The sequence below is a fragment of the Carcharhinus amblyrhynchos genome, chromosome 12, assembly GCF_965287045.1.
Source record: "Carcharhinus amblyrhynchos chromosome 12, sCarAmb.v2.hapA, whole genome shotgun sequence".
NCBI classification, from domain to species: Eukaryota; Metazoa; Chordata; class Chondrichthyes; order Carcharhiniformes; family Carcharhinidae; genus Carcharhinus; species Carcharhinus amblyrhynchos.
The window spans coordinates 49326860-49352053 of record NC_137335.1 but is presented as its reverse complement, the minus strand read 5'-3'; the positions used below and the strand labels follow the sequence as shown (position 1 = coordinate 49352053).

General features: G+C 42.9%; 1 protein-coding gene across 2 annotated transcripts; it reads right to left on the bottom strand.

The window, feature by feature from the left end:
- Window positions 1–890: 890 nt before the first annotated feature.
- On the bottom strand, window positions 891–25185 carry nenf (neudesin neurotrophic factor). 2 transcript variants are annotated; one of them, XM_080199804.1, is made up of 4 exons: window positions 25073–25185; window positions 11438–11498; window positions 7854–7957; window positions 891–1521 (listed from the first exon to the last, which is right to left on the bottom strand). In XM_080199804.1, the coding sequence occupies exons 1-4, from the start codon at window positions 25088–25090 to the stop codon at window positions 1345–1347; spliced, it is 360 nt and encodes a 119-aa protein (XP_080055930.1). In that variant the 5' UTR covers window positions 25091–25185; the 3' UTR covers window positions 891–1344. The 2 variants fall into 2 exon arrangements, with proteins under 2 accessions (XP_080055930.1, XP_080055929.1); XM_080199803.1 differs by lacking the exon at window positions 25073–25185 and adding an exon at window positions 20480–20676.
- Window positions 25186–25194: the final 9 nt, after the last annotated feature.

Here is a 25194-nt window from a genome sequence, read left to right as displayed (position 1 = left end):
CGCCCTTTGTGAACGTGATATCAGCAACTTTGTGCCATCCACTGTATCAAATGGAACGGCTGTGAACCACGTCTGCGCGTGGCCAGTCACCTTTATAAGGGCTGGTTTCTCATTACCACCTTGGCACTGGCCTTGCTTGCTGACCTGTTGCAGTTCATTGGTGTTTCATCCATATTTTTCAATGCAGGCAAATAGATATGTATTCTTCTCTTGAAGTCAGATGATTGTATAGGTGGCAAATGTTGTGAGATGTGCAGAACTAAATTATATTTTTTCATGAACTTTGTGCACCACTTAGCACTGGCCTTGAATTCCACAATTCCATTTTTCTGCACTTCACCTAGAGCCTGGTCAATGTCAATTTCAGAAGCTTTTTTCTCCTGTTTAAATCAAGTTGTATGCTTGTTATTCTTTTCCAAAGGCTTTTAACATTAGTCTTGTCAATTGGAAGGACGATTGCTGTTAGAATTGGCAGACGGAAAATCTAACAGTTCCTGCCCTCACCTTCAATGTAACAAACCTTAATGATTACTAGGGGTAAATTACAATCACAACACAGTTTGGGCTCTGAAAAAGTCAGGTCAACTTTCACATGGAGGTAAATAAGAAACAACATTATCTTGTCTGAAATTCACTGGGTTTGACTCTTATGAGATCAGCTTTTGCATATTTGGAACTGTCAGTCATCCCAAGACTACACCCATCAGTCATTCCTTCTTTATGGAGTGGGGGATGTGGGACTATACCCCAGCAACAATCATTCCTGGAGGGGTTGGGGTACTTGAAAGAGATGGAAAAGGCTCAGGTATGAGATTATTCAGCACTATTGATTATTTTTGCCCATTCAGACACGATGAGTCTGAAGACAGGCAATTAAAAACATTAAAAACTCAAATGGAAATCAAATACATTTTATTAAATGCAACACAAGCAAAATTCACATGTTAATTAGTGTCAATATTTGGTTTCCTTCCTCATTTTCAATCTCTCAGTATAAACTCACTAAAATTTTCAATATCAAAGTTGAAAAATCACAGTACTTAGCTTATGAAAAAAACTCACTTCTCAAACTTTGACTTTCACAGGAAACCTGTTCTTATTCAAGAATAGGGAGAAAATAGAGGGATACAGACTGAGTAAGGGCAGCAGATTTTTTTTTAAGTTTAGTTAAGGCATCATGATTGGCACAGGTTTAGAGAGCCATAGGGCCTGTTCCTATGCTGTATTTTTCTTTGTCCTCTTATTCTTTTGCAATACAAAAACGTTATAAAAAGTAGTATACAGACTATGGATACTATATTTTCAATACAAAAACATGAAACAGACATTTTAATACAAATTAGATCAAAACTCATCTTTAATACTAAAATGGGGTTGATCTTCAGGTTTAAAATCTTTGTTGGGGCTGCCATCTTCATTAAGGATTCGACGTGCTGTGTAGCCAACAATAGGATACTTGGCCTTGTACAAATTATTGAATACATCGTCAAGAGACTTCAATTCATCTTCAGTGAGCCCTGTCTGTAAAACAATGGAAAAGGGAAGAAAACATAGATAAAATGTAAAAGCTGTATTACATTGGCTACAAATTTAGAGGGCTGTAGGACATAAACCACACACACAGACACACACATAAAACGGAACTGGACTAGCCTTATAAATACTGTGGCTACCAGAGCAAGTCACGGGTTAGGAATTCTGCAGTGTAACTCACCTCCTAACTTCCCAAAGCCCGTCCACTATCTACAAGGTACAAGTCAGCAGCGCAATGGAATATTCTCCATTTGCCTGGATGGATGCAAAAAGCTCAACACTATCCTGGACAAAGCAGCTCACTTGATTGGCACCCAACCCATCACCTTAAATCCTTCCACCATCATCGAAGTGGCAAAAGTGTAGCAACCCACCAAGGTTCCTTCAGCAGTACCTGCCAAACCTGTGATCAACAAGCTAGAAGGACAAAGGCAGCAAGTGCACGGGAACACCACCACTTGCAATTCCCCTCCAAGCCACACTCCATGCTGACACAGAACCAGGTCATCTTTCTTTCACCGACCCTGCATCAAAATCCTGGAACATGCTAACAATACTGTATCTACACCGCATGGAGTGCAGCAGTTCAAGAAAGGAGCTCACCACCATCTTCTCAAAGGCAATTAGGGATGGGCAATAAATGTGGGCCGAGTTGGTGATTCCCACATCCCGTTAGCAAATAAAAATAAAATAAATAGTAACATTTCTGGAAATATGAGGGCAGACATTCCATTCCAAATCTGCTGGAACCGAAAGATGCTCAATATAAAATCAGAGTTGCTAGATCACACTCCACCATAAAGGCTGAAATTAAGATCACATCTTTTCATTTTGTATTCCCAAATTGCAGGGACAAATTATCTACAAAGAAAACACAGTTCACAAGTCCGAATGGAAAACCACGTGTTAGAGATTACTGAGAGATTGGCTGATCAAAATGGTACTAAAATTTAAGAACTGTTAGAAATAGCTCCTTTTGCACCATTTCCTTCATCTTTCTTCCACACAGGATTGAGACACAATCCGGACTGGCTCGAGGGCTGTACTGAAAACATGCTGCTATAATCAGAGACAAGTCATCTTCTGAATGAGTGAAATCCTGACTGCTTACTCTGGCAGATATAAAACACAGTAAAAAGTCTGACAACACCAGGTTTTAGTCCAACCTATTTATTTGATAATATACTCACAAGCTTTCGAGGGACACCCTCTTCGTCAGGTGAATGGAGAATGGAACTCTCCATTCACCTGACGAAGAGGGTGTCCCTCGAAAGCTTGTGAGTAGACTCTCCATTCACCTGACGAAGAGGGTGTCCCTCGAAAGCTTGTGAGTATATTATCAAATAAATCGGTTGGACTAAAACCTGGTGTTGTCAGACTTTTTACTGTGTTTACGCCAGTCCAACGCCGGCATACCCACATCATGACAGATATAAAACACTCTGGGACAATATCTGATAGGAAAAGATTCTCCTGATATCCTGGTCAGCAATCCTTTTTCAGCCACCATCGCTGAAAAACAAAAGTAGCTATTCTTCTTGTTTATTCTTGCGCCTGTGTGTAAAGGAGCTGTTGCATACATTATGGCACTTTAAACAAACAGTTCATTCATTGCAAGACACTTTGGAGCATCCTAAGGGTACATTTTTAAGAACATAAGAACATAACATAAGAACATAAGAAATAGGAGCAGGAGTAGGCCATCTAGCCCTTCGAGCCTGCCCCGCCATTCAATAAGATCGTGGCTGATCTGTCGTGGCTCAGTTCCACTTTCCCGCCCTCTCCCCATAACCCTTAATCCCCTCGCTTATCAAAAACCCATCAACCCGCGTCTTAAAAGTATTTAGCGAGGCAGCCTCCACCACTTCAACGGGCAGAGAATTCCAGAGATTCACCACCCTTTGAGTGAAGAAGTTCCTCCTCAACTCCATTCTAAACCGCACCCCCTTTATCTTGAGGCTGTGCCCCCTAGTCCTACTGTCCTTTCTGAGTGGGAAGAGTCTCTCCACCTCTATCCTATCCATCCCATTCATCATCTTATACGTCTCAATGAGATCTCCCCTCATTCTTCTAAACTCTAATGAGTACAAGCCTAGTTTATTCAGCCTCTCCTCATAGCTCAACCCCCTCAACTCTGGCATCAGCCTAGTAAACCTCCTCTGCACTCCCTCCAAGGCCAAAATATCCTTGCGTAAGTACGATGCCCAAAACTGCACACAGTACTCCAGCTGCGGCCTCACCAATGCCCTATACAGCCGCAGCAAGACCTCCCTACTTTTATATTCAATCCCCTTCGCTATGAAGGCCAGCATCCCATTAGCCTTCCTGACCACCTGCTGCACCTGCAAGCTGGGTTTTTGCGACTCATGCACAAGGACCCTGAGGTCCCTCTGCACCGTCGCCTGCTGCAGTTTTTCGCCACGTAAGTAACAATCCTTCCTACCATTATTCCTACCAAAGTGGACCACCTCGCACTTGCCAACATTAAATTCCATTTGCCAGTTCCTGGCCCATTCGCCCAGCCTATCTAGATCCTTCTGCAGACTCTCCACACCCTCCGCACAATTTGCCGTTCCACCAATCTTGGTGTCATCAGCAAATTTCGACACTCTACACTCGGTTCCCTCCTCCAGATCATCTATATAAATGGTAAATAGCTGAGGCCCCAGCACCGACCCCTGGGGCACTCCACTAGTCACCAACCGCCAATCCGAATAGCACCTATTGACCCCCACTCTCTGCCTCCTATTTGACAACCAATCCTCTATCCACGCTAACACCCTACCCCCAACTCCATGTCCCCTGACCTTCTGCAATAACCTCTTGTGAGGTACCTTGTCAAACGCCTTCTGAAAAATCAAGAAAGACCACATCCACCGGCTCTCCTCTATCCACCGCCCTAGACACATCCTCACAGAACTCCACTTCTTCAGGAGATCAAGTTGACGGGGAAATAAAAGAGGAAGGAGAGTTAGAAAAATACCTGGTTTCACATGAGTGAGAACAGTAAGGATTCTATTCAGGTACACAAGGAAGGTGAACAGAGTTGAAGGATAGGCTGTACACTTATACAGGCTCGAATTTGATGGGGAAAGTTTGAAAAGGAAATTGGCTGAAAGGAAGTTTGAGGTATATGCAAAACTTCTTATCTACACAAAATACAAGCTCTTTTCATATGCAAGTAAACCTCCAAGGCTTTGCTCATTTCTAGTCTAAGGAAATTATATATTTTAGTTATACTTGTCGTAGAGTTGAGAGGTGTTACAGAGCCATCTCTGTAGAAAGTAATAATGGATCAGTTTATAGTTCCATTTTGTGGAAAAAATACGTGGATAGTCTTGTTACTGCAGAACTCACGCAATGATTTACAGTTATAGACATTATAAATCTGTAGTATTGCTCACAGAAAGTTGAAAAGATGTGTTTGCAATATAAAGAAAAAATACAGAAAATAGCATAGAAAAATTATAGTGAAAGATAATTTAAAATTAGACAAATACTTAAGGAAGATGAATAAAGGATTAACGGATAAAAGACAGTTGATTCTGATCGAAGTATTTCGCTCAATAAGCTTCCATGAGTCATTTTTGGATTATTAAGATTTTGAGTTTAAAATAATAATTCAATGTGTATTCAACACAAAATATTTTATACACAAAAATATTTATTAGATTTTATATTGACATGCATGACAACTTATGTCCACTTTGGCAAATATGCCATGCCCCAACACATTAAGTAGAGATTTGATTACAAAGGTTTTGCTGTTCTGCTGGGAATTGGTTATACATGTGAAGTAGGACGTACAGCAGGTCAGTGCTTCTCAAACTGGGTTGGGGTGGGCATTTTGTAGAGAACCTCTAGGGAAATCACAATACAGGGCAAGGCTTATGGGTGGCTGCCCAGTAAGTGAAGGCTGGAGATTGCATCAAAAGCCTTTAGTAATAATATTAAAAGACACAAGGACAGGTAAGAAGCAAGTTTAATCATGTTATTGTGAAAGATGCCATTTGAGGTAAAGATCTTACAGCACCATCTAGGGGGCATGACAGACAATAGCAACAAGGCAGGATTGTACATCTAACATTGGAATTCTCCAAGTGCCATCTGGTGCTGACATTTATAGAGTCATAGAAGTTTACAGCATGGAAACAGGCCCTTCGGCCCAACTTGTTCATGCCGCCCATTTTTTTTTTAAACCCCTAAGCTAATCCCAATTGCCTGCATTTGGCCCATATCCCTCTGTACCCATCATACCTATGTAACAATCTAAATGCTTTTTAAAAAATGAAATTGTGCCTGCCTCTACTACTAACTCTGGCAGCTCATTCCAGAAACTCACCATCACCCACTTAAGACAATGGCCTGAATCTTCCAATATGGTGAGTGGTCAATGACATTGAGAAAGTCCCAATGTGCACACGTGTGGTACTTACATGGCAGCATGGTGATCCAGTGTTTAGCACAGCTGCCTCACAACGCCAGGGGCCCGGCTTGGGTCAGTCTGTGTGAAGGGTGGACACTCTCCCCATGTTTGTGCAGGTTTCCTCCGGGAGCTCCGGTTTCCTCCCACAGTCCAAAAATGTGTGGACCATGCTAAATTCTCCCTCAGTGTACCTGAACAGGCACTGGAGTGTGGCAACTAGGGATTTTCACAGTAACTTCATTGCGGTGTTAATGTAAGCCTACTTGTGACAGTAAAAATAAACTTGTAAACTTCCACTGCTGGTTTAACACTGCCTGACCTCTGCACAATTCCGAACCACAATGGGATGAGACGGCCTGTTTGCTCTATATTTATAACACAGGATTGCCTGGAGCTGTTCCAAACAAGTATAAAGCCAGCTCAAAGTAAATCTGCCAGAAAAACTTCCAGCACCATGGTAACCCCTACAATGCAGCTCTCCAAAATGTTCATGCCGCCCCCCCCAATCCAGACAATGCTCCATCACCCTCCACACCCCCACCTTGATCAAGTTTCCCTTTCAATCATCTCCCCAAGCAATGTTTGAACCTCCCCGACAATAAGAACATAAGAACATAAGAAATAGGAGCAGGAGTAGGCCATCTAGCCCTTCGAGCCTGCCCCGCCATTCAATAAGATCATGGCTGATCTGTCGTGGCTCAGTTCCACTTTCCCGCCCTCTCCCCATAACCCTTAATCCCCTCTCTTATCAAGAACCCATCAACCCGCTTCTTAAAAATATTTAGCGAGGCAGCCTCCACCACTTCAACGGGCAGAGAATTCCAGAGATTCACCACCCTTTGAGTGAAGAAGTTCCTCCTCAACTCCGTTCTAAACCGCCTCCCCCTTTATCTTGAGGCTGTGCCCCCTAGTCCTACTGTCTTTTTTGAGCGGGAAGAGTCTCTCCACCTCTATCCTATCCATCCCATTCATCATCTTATACGTCTCAATGAGATCTCCCCTCATTCTTCTAAATTCTAACGAGTACAAGCCTAGTTTATTCAGCCTCTCCTCATAGCTCAATCCCCTCAACTCCGGTATCAGCCTAGTAAACCTCCTCTGCACTCCCTCCAGGGCCAAAATATCCTTGCGCAGGTGCGGCGCCCAAAACTGCACACAGTACTCCAGCGCTCACCCATCCACGAAAAATGTTCACACCCTTCTCACCCCTTTGAAACGCTTATTCCCCCTCCCAATGCTCATTCCTCCTCCCTCCCCTCAGGATGGGATGAGGGAAGGTTGGGTGAGCATTATTAAGGCTTTAAACTAAATAGTGCAGAGGCCAGGGATCACGAGGGATGATTTTGGCAAATTAGAGAGAGAGGGCAAAGCAACAGAGCAGGGCAGCGGTACATGTAATAATGACCATAGTTTGGCAGGAAAGGACAGAATGTACAAGCTTAATTTTTTTAAAATTTGCTTCTAAAACTTAAGAGCATCGAGATTGCTATTGGGTCCTTTGCGATATAGCAACTTAAAGAAAAAGAAAAGCATGGATTATAAAATCATCACATCTTTATAGTTTCATTGAATATGGCAAAAAAAGAACTTAACCTTAAAAGATAAACAGATCTTAAAGTGAAATAATGTGAAAGTAAAACTCGTGTGAAATATGACATAGTAACATTACACTTCTGGTTACATACGTTTAATGTGGAGAATTCCACTAATTAGAGGATGCATTTATAAAGTCATAAGGACATATCACAATTCAAATCAATAATGATTCTTCTAGAATTTCACACACAGTAAATTTCAAATTATCTTTGCTACACAATTAGACAGGATCCACCCTATGGTATTAAATAGTCAGAGTGAGCACACGTGAATGTCTGATTCAGGAAGGAACACTTACCACATCATGTGTCAGGTCTTCAGATTCCAAGGACATCTTTGCTACAGCTCGGGTAGAATCTTTTCCCACTAGTGCATTGTATGGACTGCCTTTGCCATAAAATTCTAGACATGAAAATAAAGACATTAACTCACAACACTGGACAGAATATTCTTGCCATTCACGTTGGTGGGATTCTCCGATCCTGCTGCATTGAACAGAGATGTTGCTAAGCACCAAATTCTCTGTCCTTGTTTGCACTGGCAGCAGGGCACGAGCTGCTGGAATATTCCAGCCGTTAACTTTCTCGTCACCAGTTGTGTAGGCAGCAAACTTCAAAGCTACATACTCTTTCCGAATGTAGCACTCTCCCCTTCCCCTTCCATGCAACTTTCCACTGGGAGTCTGCACATGTTACATATACAAAGAAATACAGGATTAGCACCACTGACCACACGAATTAGAAGCACCAACACAGGCCGGCCTGTTCACCAGGTTTTATTTCCTAACCAGTTCTGAGTATTTTTCCAATATTAGAGAGATTTTATTAGTTAAGTTTAAAATTGACCAGATGCGAAAGTCAGAGTAAAGGACAGTAGCATTGTTTTATCATTCCATCAGATAGGTTTTTATAACTGAAGATAAAATATTGCTTCGTTCACAATATTATGAATTAATTAAACTGTAGTTTACAAAGACAGCCACTGATATGCAACAGGAACTTAGGGATACTTGTGTACGAAAAACAAAGCTAGCACACAATGCAGCAGGTGATCAGGAAGGCTAATGAAATGTTGGCTCTTATTTCAAGGGCATTGGATTCAAAGAGTGGGGAAGTCTTGCTACAACTGTACAGGGTATTGGTGGGATCATCTTTGATGCACCGAAAGCAGTTCAGGTTGCCTTACTTAGAGAAAGACATTACTTCATTGGAGGCAGATCAGAAAAGGATCACAAGGATGATCCTATCAGGATCATGAGTCTGTGGATCTTTCACATCAATATTTCTACCTGTGAAGGCAGAAGGAGGGATTGTCTTAAAAGGAAAGGTTAAACACGTTGGGACTCTACTCATTGGAATTAGAGATGATTTCATTGAAACTTTTTAGGATTCTTAAGAGGTTTGACAGAGTAAATACCGAGAGAAGGTTGCCCCCCTGTGGGAGAGAGTGTAGGAGTGGAGGGCATAGTTTAAGAATAAAGGGGTGCCAATTTAAGTTTGAGATAAGGAGGAATTTCTTCTCAGAGGGTTGAGTGTCTTTGGAACTCTTTGCCACAAACAGTTGTGAGGACAGAGTCCCTGTATATACTTAAGGCCGAGATAAATAGCTGTTTGATCAGTACGGGAATCAAGGGTTATAGGAAAGGGCAGGAAAGTGGACATGAGGAATGTCGCATCAGCCATGACCCTACTGAATGGCAGAACAGGTTCAAGGGGCCAAATGGCCAACTCCTGTTCCTATTTCTTATGGCCTTATTTAAAAATGAACTTTAAAGCAATTAAGATCATTCTTTAGAAGGCAGTTGAAACAAAAGATCTGATAGGAAAACAACGTAGTCAGAATGTAATCAATAGCCTTGGGAAAAAATTGAATATCACAAGAATTGGCAAGATATAAGACTAGCAAAGCCATGGTGATGGTTGTTGTGGCTGGGGTCCTACTGTGTAACTATTATTATCTGGGTCTGCTGGAAGTAAAAGTGAATTCCCCCCTGCTGTTATTTCCCCTTTGGAGGTAATGTCTGGTCCCATTCAAATCATTACAGTGTGATTTGATTAGGATTCAGTTCATTGAACATCTCCTGCATGGTGCCCTGAAAGTCACAAATATATCTGTTGCACAAATCTAACATTTTCATTGCAAATTTTGAGATCAGTTTGATAGGATTCAATTTTAAAATGGAAAGTCTGCCACTGTTCTCTCTCAGGTTCTGTCTCCCACATCTCCCTCTGTTATTACAAAGTTGATGACGAAGAATTAAATAAAGTTGTGTTTTAATACATTTGAATTTTGATCTGCTGTGTCATATTACTGTATATTATCATTGTGAAAGTACTCGTATAATCACTGCAAAGAAATACACCTCACTCCCTCCAGTACATGGGAGGAGCTGCAAGGGAAACTGAGCAGATAGTAATATGGGCAAAAGTATGCAGACTGACAGTGATATCCATAAAAGCACGTTTATATATTTTGATGAAAAAAATTGTATTTCTGAAGCTCTAGCTTTTGTCTTTAGATTTAAAAAAAATAGATTCACCATTTATATTCTGTGCTTCAATATTTAATATTTTTAGTGGTCCTAAAACTGATTTTTCTGTTTTCTACCTCAAGGTCCATGGTCAGACAATATCATACTCTCAGCCCGAACGGTGACTGGTGTCCAAACTTCTTCCCGCAACAAGTCAAGAATGTGTTTTTTTTTTAATTTTGCCATCCTAAACACAGTATTGATGTTGAATTTTCTGCCTTCACAGATAGGAATATTGATGCAAAAGATCCACAGTCTTAATGGTCCTGATGAGGTTTGGTCTAAATCATGAAATTTAGTTTATTTATTAGTGCCACAAGTAGGCTTACATTAACACTGCAATGAAGTTTCTGTGAAGATAACCTAGTCACCACACTCCGGCTCCTGTCCAGGTACACAGAGGGAGAATTTAGTCTGGCCAATGCACCTAACCAGCACATCTTCCAGGCTGCGGGAGGAAACCCACTCAGACACAGGGAGAACATGCAGACTCCACTCAGACTGTTACCCAAGGCCAGGACTGAACTCAGTTTCTGGTGCTGCGATGCAACAGTGCCAACCACAGTGCCACCATGTTGCCCTAAGAATAGTTTCATGTGCAGATTTGTCTCGAGGGGACGTCAAGTTCCTCTAGCAAGCATTTGTACTAAAGACTGAGGAATCTGTTATGCTGCAACCAATTATACGACCTGGAATCAATTCCTAAGCTTATGAACAAGAATGCCTTGTACAAACATACACATTGCACACCCTTGCTTATGACCACAGACCAGAGCACTAGCAAGTGTATATATTGGTTGGTTTATCAGTAGCCTGCACTACAACAAACTCCATGGTTAGAAAAGGGCAGACATCGGAGTTCAACGCATGATATTTACCCATGTCAATACTCCTCAGCCCCTCACCAACCATCCTAACTGTATCTGTTGGAAAATGGAAAGGTTCTAGATTAGTTTTCCTCTTTCCGCTTCCAACAAAAGTCTGGCAACCAGTGCCATTCATTTCCCTATTTGTCTTTTGACTTGTTGGAGAACAGAAAGCACTCACCTGAACTATGACAAACAAATCTGACTGTTATAGAGGTTTGGGATTCGAACTGATAGTGTAGTACTGTAAAAAAAAGTGCTGATGCTGCCATATTATCTCCCTTGCTCCCCACCACCCATACCCCCCATTTCAGGAACAAACTTGTCCAAGATGCATAAAGTTATTTGGGGCAGTGGACAAGTAAAGGAATTTCAAGAGATAGAGGATAAACCATATGACAATAAATTGCTAAGAAGGATCCATCCGTTTCATTCAAAAACCTGTTAATGAAAATCAGCCAGACGATATGCAAAAATTATGTTTACCTTTTCCCAACGTGACATCAAATACAACTCCCTTAACTGCCATGTAGATGGGCTGATCTTTCTAAGAACAAAAAGAATTAATGGCAGATAAAATAATTGCCAAATAGATTTAATTTTTTCTTTCAAAATTAATTCATGGAATAAAAGCAATGCCAGTAATTATTACCCTTCTCCAATGGCTTGAGAAGGTAATTGAAAGCTGCATTCTTTAACCTCTCCAATCTGTGCTGAAGGTAAACCCACAATGCTGTTAGGAAGGGAGTTCCAGGTTCTTGATCCAGAGATAGTTCCAAGGTGTAAAGCTTGAGGAGAACTTGCAGGTGGAGACATGCCTATACACCTGCTGTCCTTCTAGGTGATAGAGGTCATGGGTTTGGAACAACCAGTGCATAGAAATATAGAAATAGGAGCAGGCCAATTGTCCCACCATTCATTAACGTTCATGGCTGAACATCCAAATCAATAACCTGTTCCTGCTTCCCCCACTCCCCAATGTCCTATGATCCCTTTAGCCCCAAAAAGCTATATCTAGCTCCTTTTGAAAACAAAGTTTTTTGGCCTCAACTACTGCCAACCATGTCCTTTGATCCCTTTAGCCCCAAGAGCTATATCTAACTCCTTGAAAACGGACAATGCTTTGACCTTAACTGCTTTCTGTAGTAGAGAATTCCACAGACTTATCACTTTCTGGGTGAAGAAATATCTCATCGCAGTCCTAAACCCTGTACCCACAGACTGCAACTCCTGGTTCTGGACTCTCCCCGCCAATTGGGAACATCCTTACTGCATCTACCCTGTCTAGGTTTCGATGAGGTTCCCCCTCATTCTTCTGAACTCCAGCAACTATAATCCTCAATCTCTCTTCATAATCCTAAACCACTCAACTCTCCTCACACAACAGTACCACCATCCCAGGAATCAATTTGGTAAATCTTCTCTGCACTTACTCCATAACAAAAACATCCTTCCTCAAATAAGGAACCAAAACTGTGTACAATATTCCAGGTATGGTCTCACTAAGGCCCTGTATAACTGCAGCAAGACATCCCTGGTCCTGTCCTCGAATCCTCTTGTTATGAAAGCCAACATACCCAAGTTTTGTTTAATGCACTTCAGGAAAGGAAACCTGCCATCCTTACCTGGCCTGGCCTGGCCTGCACGGGAGTCCAGAGCCACAGCAATGTTGTTGACTCAACTGCCCTTTGAAATTGCCTAGCAAGCATTCAGTTGTAACAATCGCCACAAAGTCTCAACAAAGTGAAACCAGATGGATCACCTGGCATCGAAAAAGACAACAGCAAAACAAACAGCTCTGTCAACCTTGCAAAGTCCTCCTTACTAACATCTGGGGACTAGTGCCAAAACCAGAAGAGATGTCTCACAGACTAGTCAAACAACAGCCTGACATAGTCATTCTCACAGAATCATACCTTACAGATAAGGCCCCAGCCACCACCATTACTATCCCTGGACATGCCCTGTCCCACCGACAGGGCAAGCCCAGCAGAGGTGGCGGCAGTGGTATACAGTCGGGAGGGAGTTGCCCTGGGAAACCTTAACATTGAATCCGGACCCCGTGAAGTCTCATGGCTGCACTTCAACATGGGCATGGAAACCCCCGACTGGTTACCACATCTTCCTTCGGCTATTCCTCCATGTTGAACAACACTTAGAGGAAACATTGAGGGTGACAAAGGAGCAAAATGAAATCCCGCACCCAGAGTACGATGTTCAATTTCAACAGTAGCTGGGCAGCAGCACTGCTGATCAAACTGGTCGGGTCCTAAAGAATACAACTGCTAGACTGGGTTTGCAGCAAGTGATGAAGGAACCAACAAGAGGAAATAACATCCTTGACCTCATCCTTACCAATGCCGGCTGCATCTGCCCATGACAGTACTGGTAAGAGTGACAACCGCATTGTCCTTGTGGAGACAAAAACCCACCTTCACATTGAGAATGACCTCCATTATGTTGTGTGCACTATCTCCGTGCTAAATGGGGCAGACTTTGAACCGAGCTAGCAATTCAAGGCTGGGCATCCATGAGGCACTGCGGGCCATCAATAGCAGTGGAATTGTACTCCAGCACAATCTGCTGCAACCTCGTGGACTGGCATATCCCCCGTTCAACCATTACCATTAAGCCAGGGGATCAACCCAGGTTCAATGCAGAGCGCAGGAGGGCATGTCAGGAGCAGCACCAGGTATACCTAAAAATGAGGTATCAACCTTGTGAAGCTACAAAACAGGACTACTTGCATGCCAAATAGCAAAAACAGCAAGTGATAGACAGAGCTAAGCGATCCCACAACCAATGAATCAGATCTAAGCTCTGCAGTCCTTTCACATCCTGTCATAAATACATAAGAACATAAGAAATAGGAGCAGGAGTAGGCCATCTAGCCCTTCGAGCCTGCCCCGCCATTCAATAAGATCATGGCTGATCTGTCGTAGCTCAGTTCCACATTCCCGCCCTCTCCCCATAATCCTTAATCCCCTCGCTTATCAAAAACCTATCAACCCGCGTCTTAAAAGTATTTAGCGAGGCAGCCTCCACCACTTCAACGGGCAGAGAATTCCAGAGATTCACCACCCTTTGAGTGAAGAAGTTCCTCCTCAACTCCGTTCTAAACCGCCCCCCCCCCCCTTTATCTTGAGGCTGTGCCCCCTAGTCCTACTGTCCTTTCTGAGCGGGAAGAGTCTCTCCTGGAGGAGGAGGCCCCACAAATATCCCCACCTGCTCAGTGACACCCAGTTTGGGTTTTGCCAGGGTCACTTAGTACCTGACCTCATTACAGCCTTGGTTCAAACATGAACAAAAAAGCTGAATTCCAGAGGTGAGGTAAGAGCGACTGCTCTTGACATAAGGCTGCAATCGACCAAGAGTGGCATCAAAGAACCCTAGCGACACTGGAATCAATGGGTATGACAGGGCAAACTCTCCACTGGTTGAAGTCATACTGGTACATAGGAAGATGGTTACAGAGGGTCAGTTATCTCAGCTCAAGGAGATCACTGCAGAAGTCCCTCAGGTTAGTGTCCTAGGCCCAACAATCTTCAGCTGCTTCAATGACCTTCCCTCCATCATAAGGTCAGCAGTGGGGATGTTCACCGATGATTGCACAATGTTCAGCACCATTCACGACTCCTCAGATACTGAAGCAGTCCATGTTCAAATGCAAGAAGATCTGGACAATCTCCAGGCTTGGGCTGACAAGTGGCAAGTAACATTCACGCCACACAAATGCCAGGCAATGGCTACATCCAATAAGAGACACTCTAATTACTGCCCCTTGACATTCAATGGTGTAACCATCACTAAATCCCCCACTGTCAACATCCTTGGGGTTACCATTGACCAGAAACTCAACTGAACTCACCACATAAACACAGTGGCTACAACACCAGGTCAGAGGCTAGGAATACTGCAGTGAGTAACTCATTTCCTGACTCCCCAAAGCCTTTCCATCATCTACAAGGCACAAGTCAGGAATGTGGTGGAATACTCCTCACTTGCCTGGATGGGTGCAGCACCAACAACACTCAAAAAGCTTGACACCAGGACAAAACAACCCACTTGACTGGCACCACATCCACAAACATTCAATCCCTCCACCACTGATGCTCAGTAGCAGCAGTGTGTACTACCTACAAGATGAACTGCAGCAATTCACCAAAGATCCTTAGACAGCACCTTTCTAACCCACAACCATTTCCACCTAGAAGATCAAAGACAGCAGGTAAATGGGAACACCAGCACCTACGTTCCCCTCCAAGCCATTCACTATCCTGACTCGGAAATATATCGCTGTTCCTTCACAGTTGCCGGGTCAAAATCCTGGAATTCCCTCCCTAACGGCATTGTGAGTCGACCCAAAGAACATGGAATGCAGTGATTCAAGAAGGCAGCTCACCAGCACCTTCTCAAGGGCAACTAGGGACAGGCAATAAATGCAGCCAGCCAGTGATGCCCATGTCCCGCAAATGAATAAAACAAAAATACCATTTGCCTTCTTCGCTCTTGTTGCACCCGCGCACTTACTTTGACTGGTGTACAAGGACACCCAGGTCTCTAGGTAGAGAATTCCAATCGTTGAGCATGTTCAAGACAGAACTCTATAGATTTCTGGATAATAGTTACATCAGGAGACATGGGGATAGTGCTGAAAGGTGACTAAAGCAGAGAATATTGTCTACTTTTGCCATAAACGCAACCTTCCTGCTGCTATAATCCTCATCTATTCTGGCAACGTAGAAATTTCACTATTCTCCTGGCCAGGTTTATCTTGCACCTAAACATCAACTCATTCAAATTCTTCAGAGCATGCCTCATCCTATTTGCCCAACATCCTTTTCCCCACTTACTTTGTTCCCTATTATTCAATGTCTCAGATTTAAAATTTCTTAATCCACCCCATGAATGAGAGGTAGAGAAATCACACTTGGCAAGCGTGCCTTCAGCCATCTAACCCAGAGTCTCTGACTCTCTCCCTAAATAGCTCTTTACATTCAGCTTCATCTCTGATTAAACTTTGACACACTACCTGTCAGCCCCTGCTTTGGCTCTGCATCCATTTCACTTGCAGCTCTATGAATGTTTTTTAAGCATTATTATACAGCATCATTATACCGACACAAGTTGTGATCGTTTCAATTACATTCTTGGGAGAAATCATGAATCTAGTTGCCGAGACTCAAAGTTCCATCAATACTCCAACCAAAGGTTTGTCTCAATCGGAGCTTTGGGTTCTGGGCCTAGTGGCGTAGAATGTTTAGTTATAACAGGATGGAAATGTTTTGCGGAGGGGGGCGCTTGCACAAAATTGGTGAATAAAAATAAATCTTCCCTGTTAAATACCAATTGGAAGAAGCACTGAGGGTGACAAGGTCACAAAATGTATTCTGGAGGGAGATTTGTGTCCATTATCCACAGTGGCATCCAGCAGCACCACCACTGACTGAACTGGCCAAATCCTAAAGGACATACAGAAAACCCTCCTTGATTTCACTCTCACCAATTTACCTATCACGGATGCGTCTGTCCACTGGTGGTGCTGGTAGGAGTGATCAGTGTGTGGTGCTTATGGATATGAAGTCCCTTCTTCACACTGAGGATACTATCATGCTAACAAGATACGAGGGTATTGCAAAATTTTTAAACCTTGCATGCTTTCTATGAAAAGTGCCCAGTGATCTTTAAAATGGCTGCCACCGGTCACTTGAGGTTTGTTATGGTTTTGGAAGTTTCTAAAAGTGGATTATATGAACACACCTAGATGACATCCTCGTGGAATGTCAGACCTGCCATTATCTCAACACAACAAGGACAATAACGCTCGGAATCTGTGTCTTCAGAACTACCAGGTAACAAAGGAGAACTAACAAAATTTACTACGCACAAGAGAAATATTAGGACCCCTACTGGCCTCCATTGTACAGTGATGACCTTTGATCCTGGAACGTGTTAATTCCTTCATCAACATGAATAGACTATTGTTAGTTTCCCATTATGTATCAATAGTCAATCACATGACCCAAAAATCAGATTTTTGAAAGCCTTTATTACAAACCCTGTTGCTTTTGCAACGTGATGTGGAGATGCCAGCGTTGGACTGGGGTAAGCACGGTAAGAAGTCTCACAACACCAGGTTAAGGTCCAACAGGTTTATTTGGTAGCACAAGCCACAAGCTTTCGGAGCACTGCCCCTTCATCAGGTGAGTGGGAGTTCTGTTCACAAACAGGGCACATAGAGACACAAACTCAATTTACAAGATAATGGTTGGAATGTGAGTCTTTACAGGTAATCAAGTCTTAAAGGTACAGACAATGTGAGTGGAGAGAGGGTTAAACACAAGTTAGAACATAGAACACTACAGCACAAACAGGCCCTTCGGCCCACAAGTTGCACCAATCATATCCCTACCTACCAGGCCTATCTACAACCCTCAATCCCATTAAACCCCGTGTACTCATCCAGAAGTCTTTTAAAAGACCCCAGCAAGTTCGCCTCCACCATCACCGATGGCAGCCAATTCCACTCACTCACCACCCTCTGAGTGAAAAACTTACCCCTGACATCTCCTCTGTACCTGCTCCCCAGCACCTTAAACCTGTGTCCTCTCATAGCGACCATTTCAGCCCTGGGAAATAGGGTGGATTCTCAGAGGCTATCTATACCTCTCATCATCTTATAAACCTCTATCAGGTCACCTCTCATCCTTCGTTTCTCCAAGGAGAAAAGACCTAGCTCCCTCAACCTGCCCTCATAAGGCATGCCACCCAATCCAGGCAACATCCTTGTAAATTTCCTCTGCACCCTTTCAATAGCTTCCACATCCTTCCTGTAGTGAGGCGACCAGAACTGCACACAGTACTCCAAGTGGGGTCTGACAAGGGTCTTACAAAGCTGCAACGTTATCTCCCGACTCCTAAACTCAATCCCTCAATTAATGAAGGCCAGTACACCATACGCCTTCTTGACCACATCCTCCACCTGTGAGGCCGGTTTAAGAGTCCTATGGACCCGGACCCCAAGGTCCTTCTGATCCTCTACACTGCTAGGAGTCCTACCCTCGATATTATACTCCTACAATAAGGTTAAAGAGATGTGTATTGTTTTCTGCATCCTTTTCTGCAGTGTATCAAATAAACAATGTTGGCCGAGTTGGCAGGAAAGGATGTCCCAAGGCATGGTACACTGGGGAGACCATGCAGACGCTATGACAACAGATGAATGAACACCACTCGATAATCACTAGCCAAGATTCCTGTTGGGGAACACTTTAGCGGTCATGGGCATTCGGCCTCTGATCTCTGGGTAAGTGTTCTCCAAGGTGACCTTCATGACACACGACAACGCAGTCACTGAGCAGAGACTGATAGCCAAGTTCCACACACGAGGTCGACCTCAATCGAGGTCTTGGGTTCATGTCACACTATCTGTAACCCCCACAACTTGCCTGGACTTGCAAAATCTCACTAACTGTCCTGGCTGGAGACAATACATGTCTCTCTAACCTGCTTGGCCCTCTCTCCACCCACACTGTCTGTATCTTTAAGACTTGATTACCTGTAAAAACTCGCATTCCAACCATTATTTTGTAAATTGAATTTGTATCTACATATGCTCTGTTTGTGAACAGAACTCCCATTCACCTGATGAGGGGGTAGTGCTTCGTAAGCTTGTGGTTTGTACTACCAAATAAACCTGTTGGATTTGAACCTGGGGTTGTGAAACTTCTCACTGTGCTTTTGCGACAGGCAGCTGGAATGCAAGAACCACATCAGAAGGAGCATCACTGCTGAAATCAAAGCTACAATATCTAGCCTTCAGCCTATTTCTGAAAGAAGCAGAGTTTAAACTGGAAAAGGGGACTGCTCCTCTGGCTACAAGTATTAATAAAGTTTCTACTCCACTTGCTGTGCAACTCTCAGGAGTGGAACTTGGAATTGCACTCTTAAAAACATGCAACCAGTAATTATTCTGTTTGGTTTGAATATTCACAGTAGTAAAATGCCCATCTTTTACTGCGTCTTTCTTGTATGTATGTGATGTGCATAAAGTGGCAATGAACCTTCCTGGGAAAAGTGAGTGTGAACAAATAATATTTCTGGTTTAAAATCTATGCAAGTCTGCTGCTAGTGACTTGGTATAAATTGAATACACAAAAACGGGGGTTTGGGAGCATAACTCAGCCTTAAGACAAATTTAAACCGTACTGATTACAGACAGAAAGGTAGACAAATTAGGGGTTATCAGTCTGTCTCACTTCCCCATTGGTAACTATGCCCAGGACAAAGTCACCCACTTGACTGACATCCCTTCCATCACCAAGGCACAGTAGCAGCACTCAGAACCATCTACGAACCAAGGCTCCTTTGACAGCACAACATTTACTTATTTATTAATGTCACAAGTAGGCTTACATTAACACTACAATGAAGTTGCTGTGAAAAATCCCCTAGTCACCACACTCCAGCACCTGTTCAGGTACGCTGAGGGAGAGTTTAGCATGACCAACTGAGATGTCTTTCAGACTGTGGGATGAAACTAGAGTACCTGGAGGAAACCCAAGCAGACACAGGGAGAATGTGCAGACTCCACACAGACAAGATGCCCAAGCCAGGAATCAAATCCGGGTCCCTGGAACCGTGAGGCATGTCAGCGTGCAAAGGAACACACCATCTAAAACTTTCCCTCCGAAGTAAACACCATCCCTAAATAGTGAGAGCCTTTTTCCTTGGATGGTGATGGCTAACACGAGGGGACATAGATTTAAATTAAGGGGTGGTAATTATAGGATGGATGTCAGAGATAGGTTCTTTACTCGGAGGGTAGTAAGGACGTGGAATGCCCTGCCTGCAGCAATTGTGGACTCACCAACTTTAAGGGCATTCAAATGGTCAGTGGATAGGCATATGGATAACATTGGAATAGTTTAGGTTAGAGGGTCATTAGATTAGTTCCACTGGTCAGCGCAACATTGAGGGCCGAAGGGCCTGTACTGCGCTGTAATGTTCTATGTTCCAAATTGTAAATTATAGCATCATTCCTTCAATGTCACTGGGTCAAAATCCTGGAACTCCCTCCCTAACACCACATAGACTTCACTGGTTCAAGAAGACTTACCCTCACAAGGGCAATTATGGATGGGCAATAAGTGCTGGCCTAACTAGTGACACCTCTTGCCCATGGATGAAAAGTCTGGTTGCTCATGTCACGAATGGGTTATATCTTTTTTTAAAAAATTGGAAAATAGATGTCAAAGTTCACAGCAATTAGGGACTCACAAATCAGCAACGATTACTGTGCTATCAACATGTTGTTTAATATAGATTAGGCTAACTATTAATTAAAAACGAATAGAGAAATATTAGGGTGGGAATAGGTTATAGGAAACGGCAAAATAATGGAATGACACAGCAATTTACTACCGGGTAGTCCACAAAAAATCCTTAAAACGGATCCCCACCACAAACGGGAAGTCAGCTGTATTAAATAGTTTTCTAACAAGTCACCCTGCCAAACACTTAGATTACCTCCTCTCCGTTGTATTTGGCCAAGTCAGAGTCGGTAAATAGGCGGACAGCTGTCTGCGGCGCAGGGGCATGTTTCAATTTCACATCCTGTGCGAGCTGCCCATTGAAACCGAGCAGAGTGATCCAAACAATGCACACACACCGCCCCACTCCCAGAGCAGACATATTCCAACACTTCAGCTAACTACTCTTCACACTCAGACCATTCAACCCCAGGGTAGCTGCTGTCATTCAATAAAACCAACCAATAACAAGCCAGCACTCACCCAGTAACCAATCACCATTGCAACAATACAGCTATCCAATAGGAAACCAAGTTCTTGCTAGAACCAGCCAATAGTAAATAACCTGCTGTTACAGGCAGCCAATAGTAAAATAGCCTGCTGTTACAGGCAGCCAATAGTTAATCAGCCTGCTGTTACAAACAGTCAATAGTAAACCAGCCTGCTGTTACAAGCAACCAATAGTAAATCAGCCTGCTGTTACAAGCAACCAATAGTAAATCAGCCTGCTGTTACAAGCAACCAATAGTAAATCAGCCTGCTGTTACAAACAGTCAATAGTAAACCAGCCTGCTGTTACAAGCAACCAATAGTAAATCAGCCTGCTGTTACAAGCAACCAATAGTAAATCAGCCTGCTGTTACAAACAGTCAATAGTAAACCAGCCTGCTGTTACAAATAGCCAATAGCAAAACAGCCTGCTGTTACAAGCAACCAATAGTAAATTAGCCTGCTGTTACAAACAGCCAATAGTAAACCAGCCTGCTGTTACAAACAGCCAACAGTAAACCAGCCTGCTGTTACAGTTAGCCAATACTAGACCAGCCTGCTGTTACAGTTAGCCAATACTAGACCAGCCTGCTGTTACAAACAGCCAATAGTAAATATTCTGCTACTGTAGGCAGTCAATAATAACTAGATTCCTGTTACAAACAGCCAGTAGTAAGCAACATCTTGTGCTTCAACTAGAGGTCAAAAATGGACCTTATTCACAGGGATATCATAAGAAATAGGAGCAGGAGTAGGCCATCTAGCCCTTCGAGCCTGCCCCGCCATTCAATAAGATCATGGCTGATCTGTCGTGGCTCAGTTCCACTTTCCCGCCCTCTCCCCATAACCCTTAATCCCCTCTCCTATCAAAAACCCATCAACCCGCGTCTTAAAAATATTTAGCGAGGCAGCCTCCACCACTTCAATGGGCAGAGAATTCCAGAGATTCACCACCCTTTGAGTGAAGAAGTTCCTCCTCAACTCCGTTCTAAACCGCACCCCCTTTATCTTGAGGCTGTGCCCCCTAGTCCTACTGTCCTTTCTGAGCAGGAAGAGTCTCTCCACCTCTATCCTATCCATCCTATTCATCATCTTATACGTTCATGATATATATATCATGTTCAATCATTCAGATAAAGGGGAGAAAGTGTGCCCAATATTGCCATGATAATCACTTTTATGTGTGGCTGCATCAAGCTGACATCAGTATGCAAATTACACAGCTATGTGCTGAGATTCTAGCTGTCCCCGGCATTGCAAAAGATGGGCACAGCACTACGGAATGCTCCAAGTAGTTGGACTGTGCCATGCCACCTATCCCTTGTGCAAATGGTTATGTACAGAAACATCTTTGACTGCAAGTCTCTCTGCAACTGCATGTAATGTCTTAGAAACCGTGCCGGAAAAGGAGATGATGATCCTGTTGGGTGGTTTCCGGAGCATACTGTTAAAGTTATCTGGCAGAATGCCTCATCATCAGAGCCTTCAAACAAGATTGGCTCTTTGTAGCAGCAACCTGGTTTACTATTGGTTGTCTGTAATATCAGGCTGGTTTACTATTGGCTGACTTGACAGCAGGCTGGTTTACTCTTGGCTATTTACTATTGGCTGTTTGTAGCAGGAACCTGGTTTCCTATTGGCTGTCTGAAGTATTGTTGCAATGACTGGTGTAAATGATGATTGGTTACTAGCTACAAACAAGAATCAAATTGTCGCTCGGCTGGTGATGAGAAAGATCTGCCTCCTCGTCAGAACCTTCCTTCAGGCCCAGAGTCTCACCCCTTCTACACGATAGCCTCCTGATGGCTGTGGTGGGAAGAGATCATTGCCCACCTCCTTCCGTAGTGTGCCTTTGCAAAAAAGGGAGAGGCAGGATTTTTTGTTGGGATTCATCCTGAGCAGTTCTGGGATGAACTTCATGGGCTGTTCTGAGGGATGCACACCAAGATTAACATCCACAGCAGCTGTAGGATCATCCACTCAGTGAAGGATGCTGTCAGTCTTCCAATACAAAGAACCGTCCATGACCTAGTGTAATGCACTGGCACATTCCAAAGTCCAGGAATATGCTCAGGGATGCATTAAAGCTTTGGGCAGCAGCTGGAGAGGCAGAATGAGGAAAGGTCATCATCTACAGCCTTTGAGCCACAGTACAAGACAGACTGGGAGCTTTATAGAACCCCTTGAGCTGTATGTCTCACATTGGAATATATATAGTAAATATTACATGCATCATAACTGTATTGAAGTACCTCAGAGTGCAACATGATCTATGCAGACAATTTGAATCTCATTGTACATATTGTGATGGTCATTTTGCAATATTTGGTAATGTTCATTTATGATACTTTTGCAAAAAAAAGCAGCATGCTACTACAAACGGCCAATGATAAATATCCCACTGCTGCATATAGCCAATTATAACTAGCCTGCTACTACAATCAACAAGTAATAACTGGCCTACTACTGCACACAGCTGAAATTAAAAATCCATTCTGCTACAGACTGCCAATAATAATTAGCCCACCGCAACTGCAGCCAATAGTGAGCAGCGTGCTATTCCAAATAGCCAATAATAACTGGCTTGCGCTTGCAGTCAGCCAATGACAACTGGCCTGTTTCTGCAGCGAGCCAATAATAAGTAGCCAGCTACTGCAGATATCCAATAATAACAAGCCTGTTTAATACTAAAGCCAGCCAGAAAATAATGTTCTGAATTCAGCCAATAAATGGAAGACAGATTTGCATTTATAAATCACCTTTCACAACTACCAGATATTTCTAAGCACACTAGCGCCAATTAAATACTTTGAAATTGTTACAATTATGTTCATAAGATGTATATGCTTTGGAATTCTAATTTAAGGTAAAAATCAATGGATCATGTGACCTGTTCTACAGTTTGCCTGACAGCAAGCCTGAGTGGTGTGATTGTTAAGAGATTAAAGGAAGGCCAGGTTGTTTTACTAGGAAGAAGTTGCAAAGTGTTTACAATTGGAGATGGTAGCAGCAACTTGTGTGCCAACAGTGGCTAGACTATGAGTCTCCAAAGTCCCAGAAGTGTTGAGAACCATGAAGTTATAAATAGTTCTGCTTTAAACACTTCCAAGATTAAAAAGAATTAGGGTCTCCAGGAAAGCTAATCTACTTTTCTACCTGGATACAAGGCCCATGTGATTACAATGTGAAGGAGATGGGTTTTAGAGGGGGTAAAAATTTCTAAGATATCCCTGAAACTCACAGACAAGTTTGTCTGCCAGGATCTACCTAGCTGCTATCATGGGTCAATGCAGACAAAAAATTGATATTCTCTTCACAAGAAGACATGATTGTTTATATATATGTAACTATTGCATTTTTGTCTAATGAATTGAGAAACCATATTGCTTAGTTATTCATTTAAGATTAAAGTTCAGCTATCTCCTGAAACACAGCTTTAAATCAAAAAGAAAATTTTAAGTTTCAAACTATATCTACTAGACTTTGGAAGGACTGTGCTGGTTTATAGGTGAACAGCATGAGACTCACAAACTCGAATCTATGTCACTCTTAAGGCATCTGACATTTTCATACCAAGGAAACATTCAAGAACAAACAAAACCACAATTAAAAATTAATGATCTAAAAAGACCTTCTGATCTAATTGACAGAGTGAATTCTCATTGTAGCTATAATAAAGATGACACACCTCCCCCCTATCCCTAGAAAGGTGGGGCTAGCCAGTAGTTAAAATGTCTCATACACATTCCAGTCTGGATGTTCCCAGAGCCTTTATATTGTCTCTGGGGGAATTGTTAACACTACAAAGGGTACTTAAACTGTTAGTGTTATTGTGTCTTTCAAAAGTTCACAAGTTTACATTTAATTCAGAACCTTACAGCCCCTTCCGTATGAAGGTTTATATACAACATAAAGCAGACATCGAGTTTCTAGCACTTCATTTGAAAGTTTCACACTGACGTGCGGGGACTGGAATTCAAACCACTATTAGAAATGTACTAGTTACATTAAGCCTGGTAGACCCAGACATCTCCACATCATAACCCAGAACCACACAAGAATACGCACAGAGCGGACAGTGGCAGAGTTACAATTCACAGCTTGTCAAACACTGCAGAGGTGTTGAAGAGGGCAAGAAGAAATGACATGCAAAAGTATTGTCCAGTACTTGACGGTTACAGAAAGACGCATTCAGAACTTGACAAAACAGGCTAATTAGCAACCTGCAAATGCTTCCAATATGCGTATGGCAGACAGTAAATGCAGGACAGCCCCTGGTCAGCCAGAACCTGCAGAAAGCAACAGCAAACCACTGCTGTACCTTTCCAAGCATAACCATAGATAAACACAGGGATGTCCGTGATTGCCAACATCTTCTTAAGCCATGGTACCTGAAGAGGGAGAGTGGAAAACTACAAACTAACAGCACTGACTGTCAGTTTA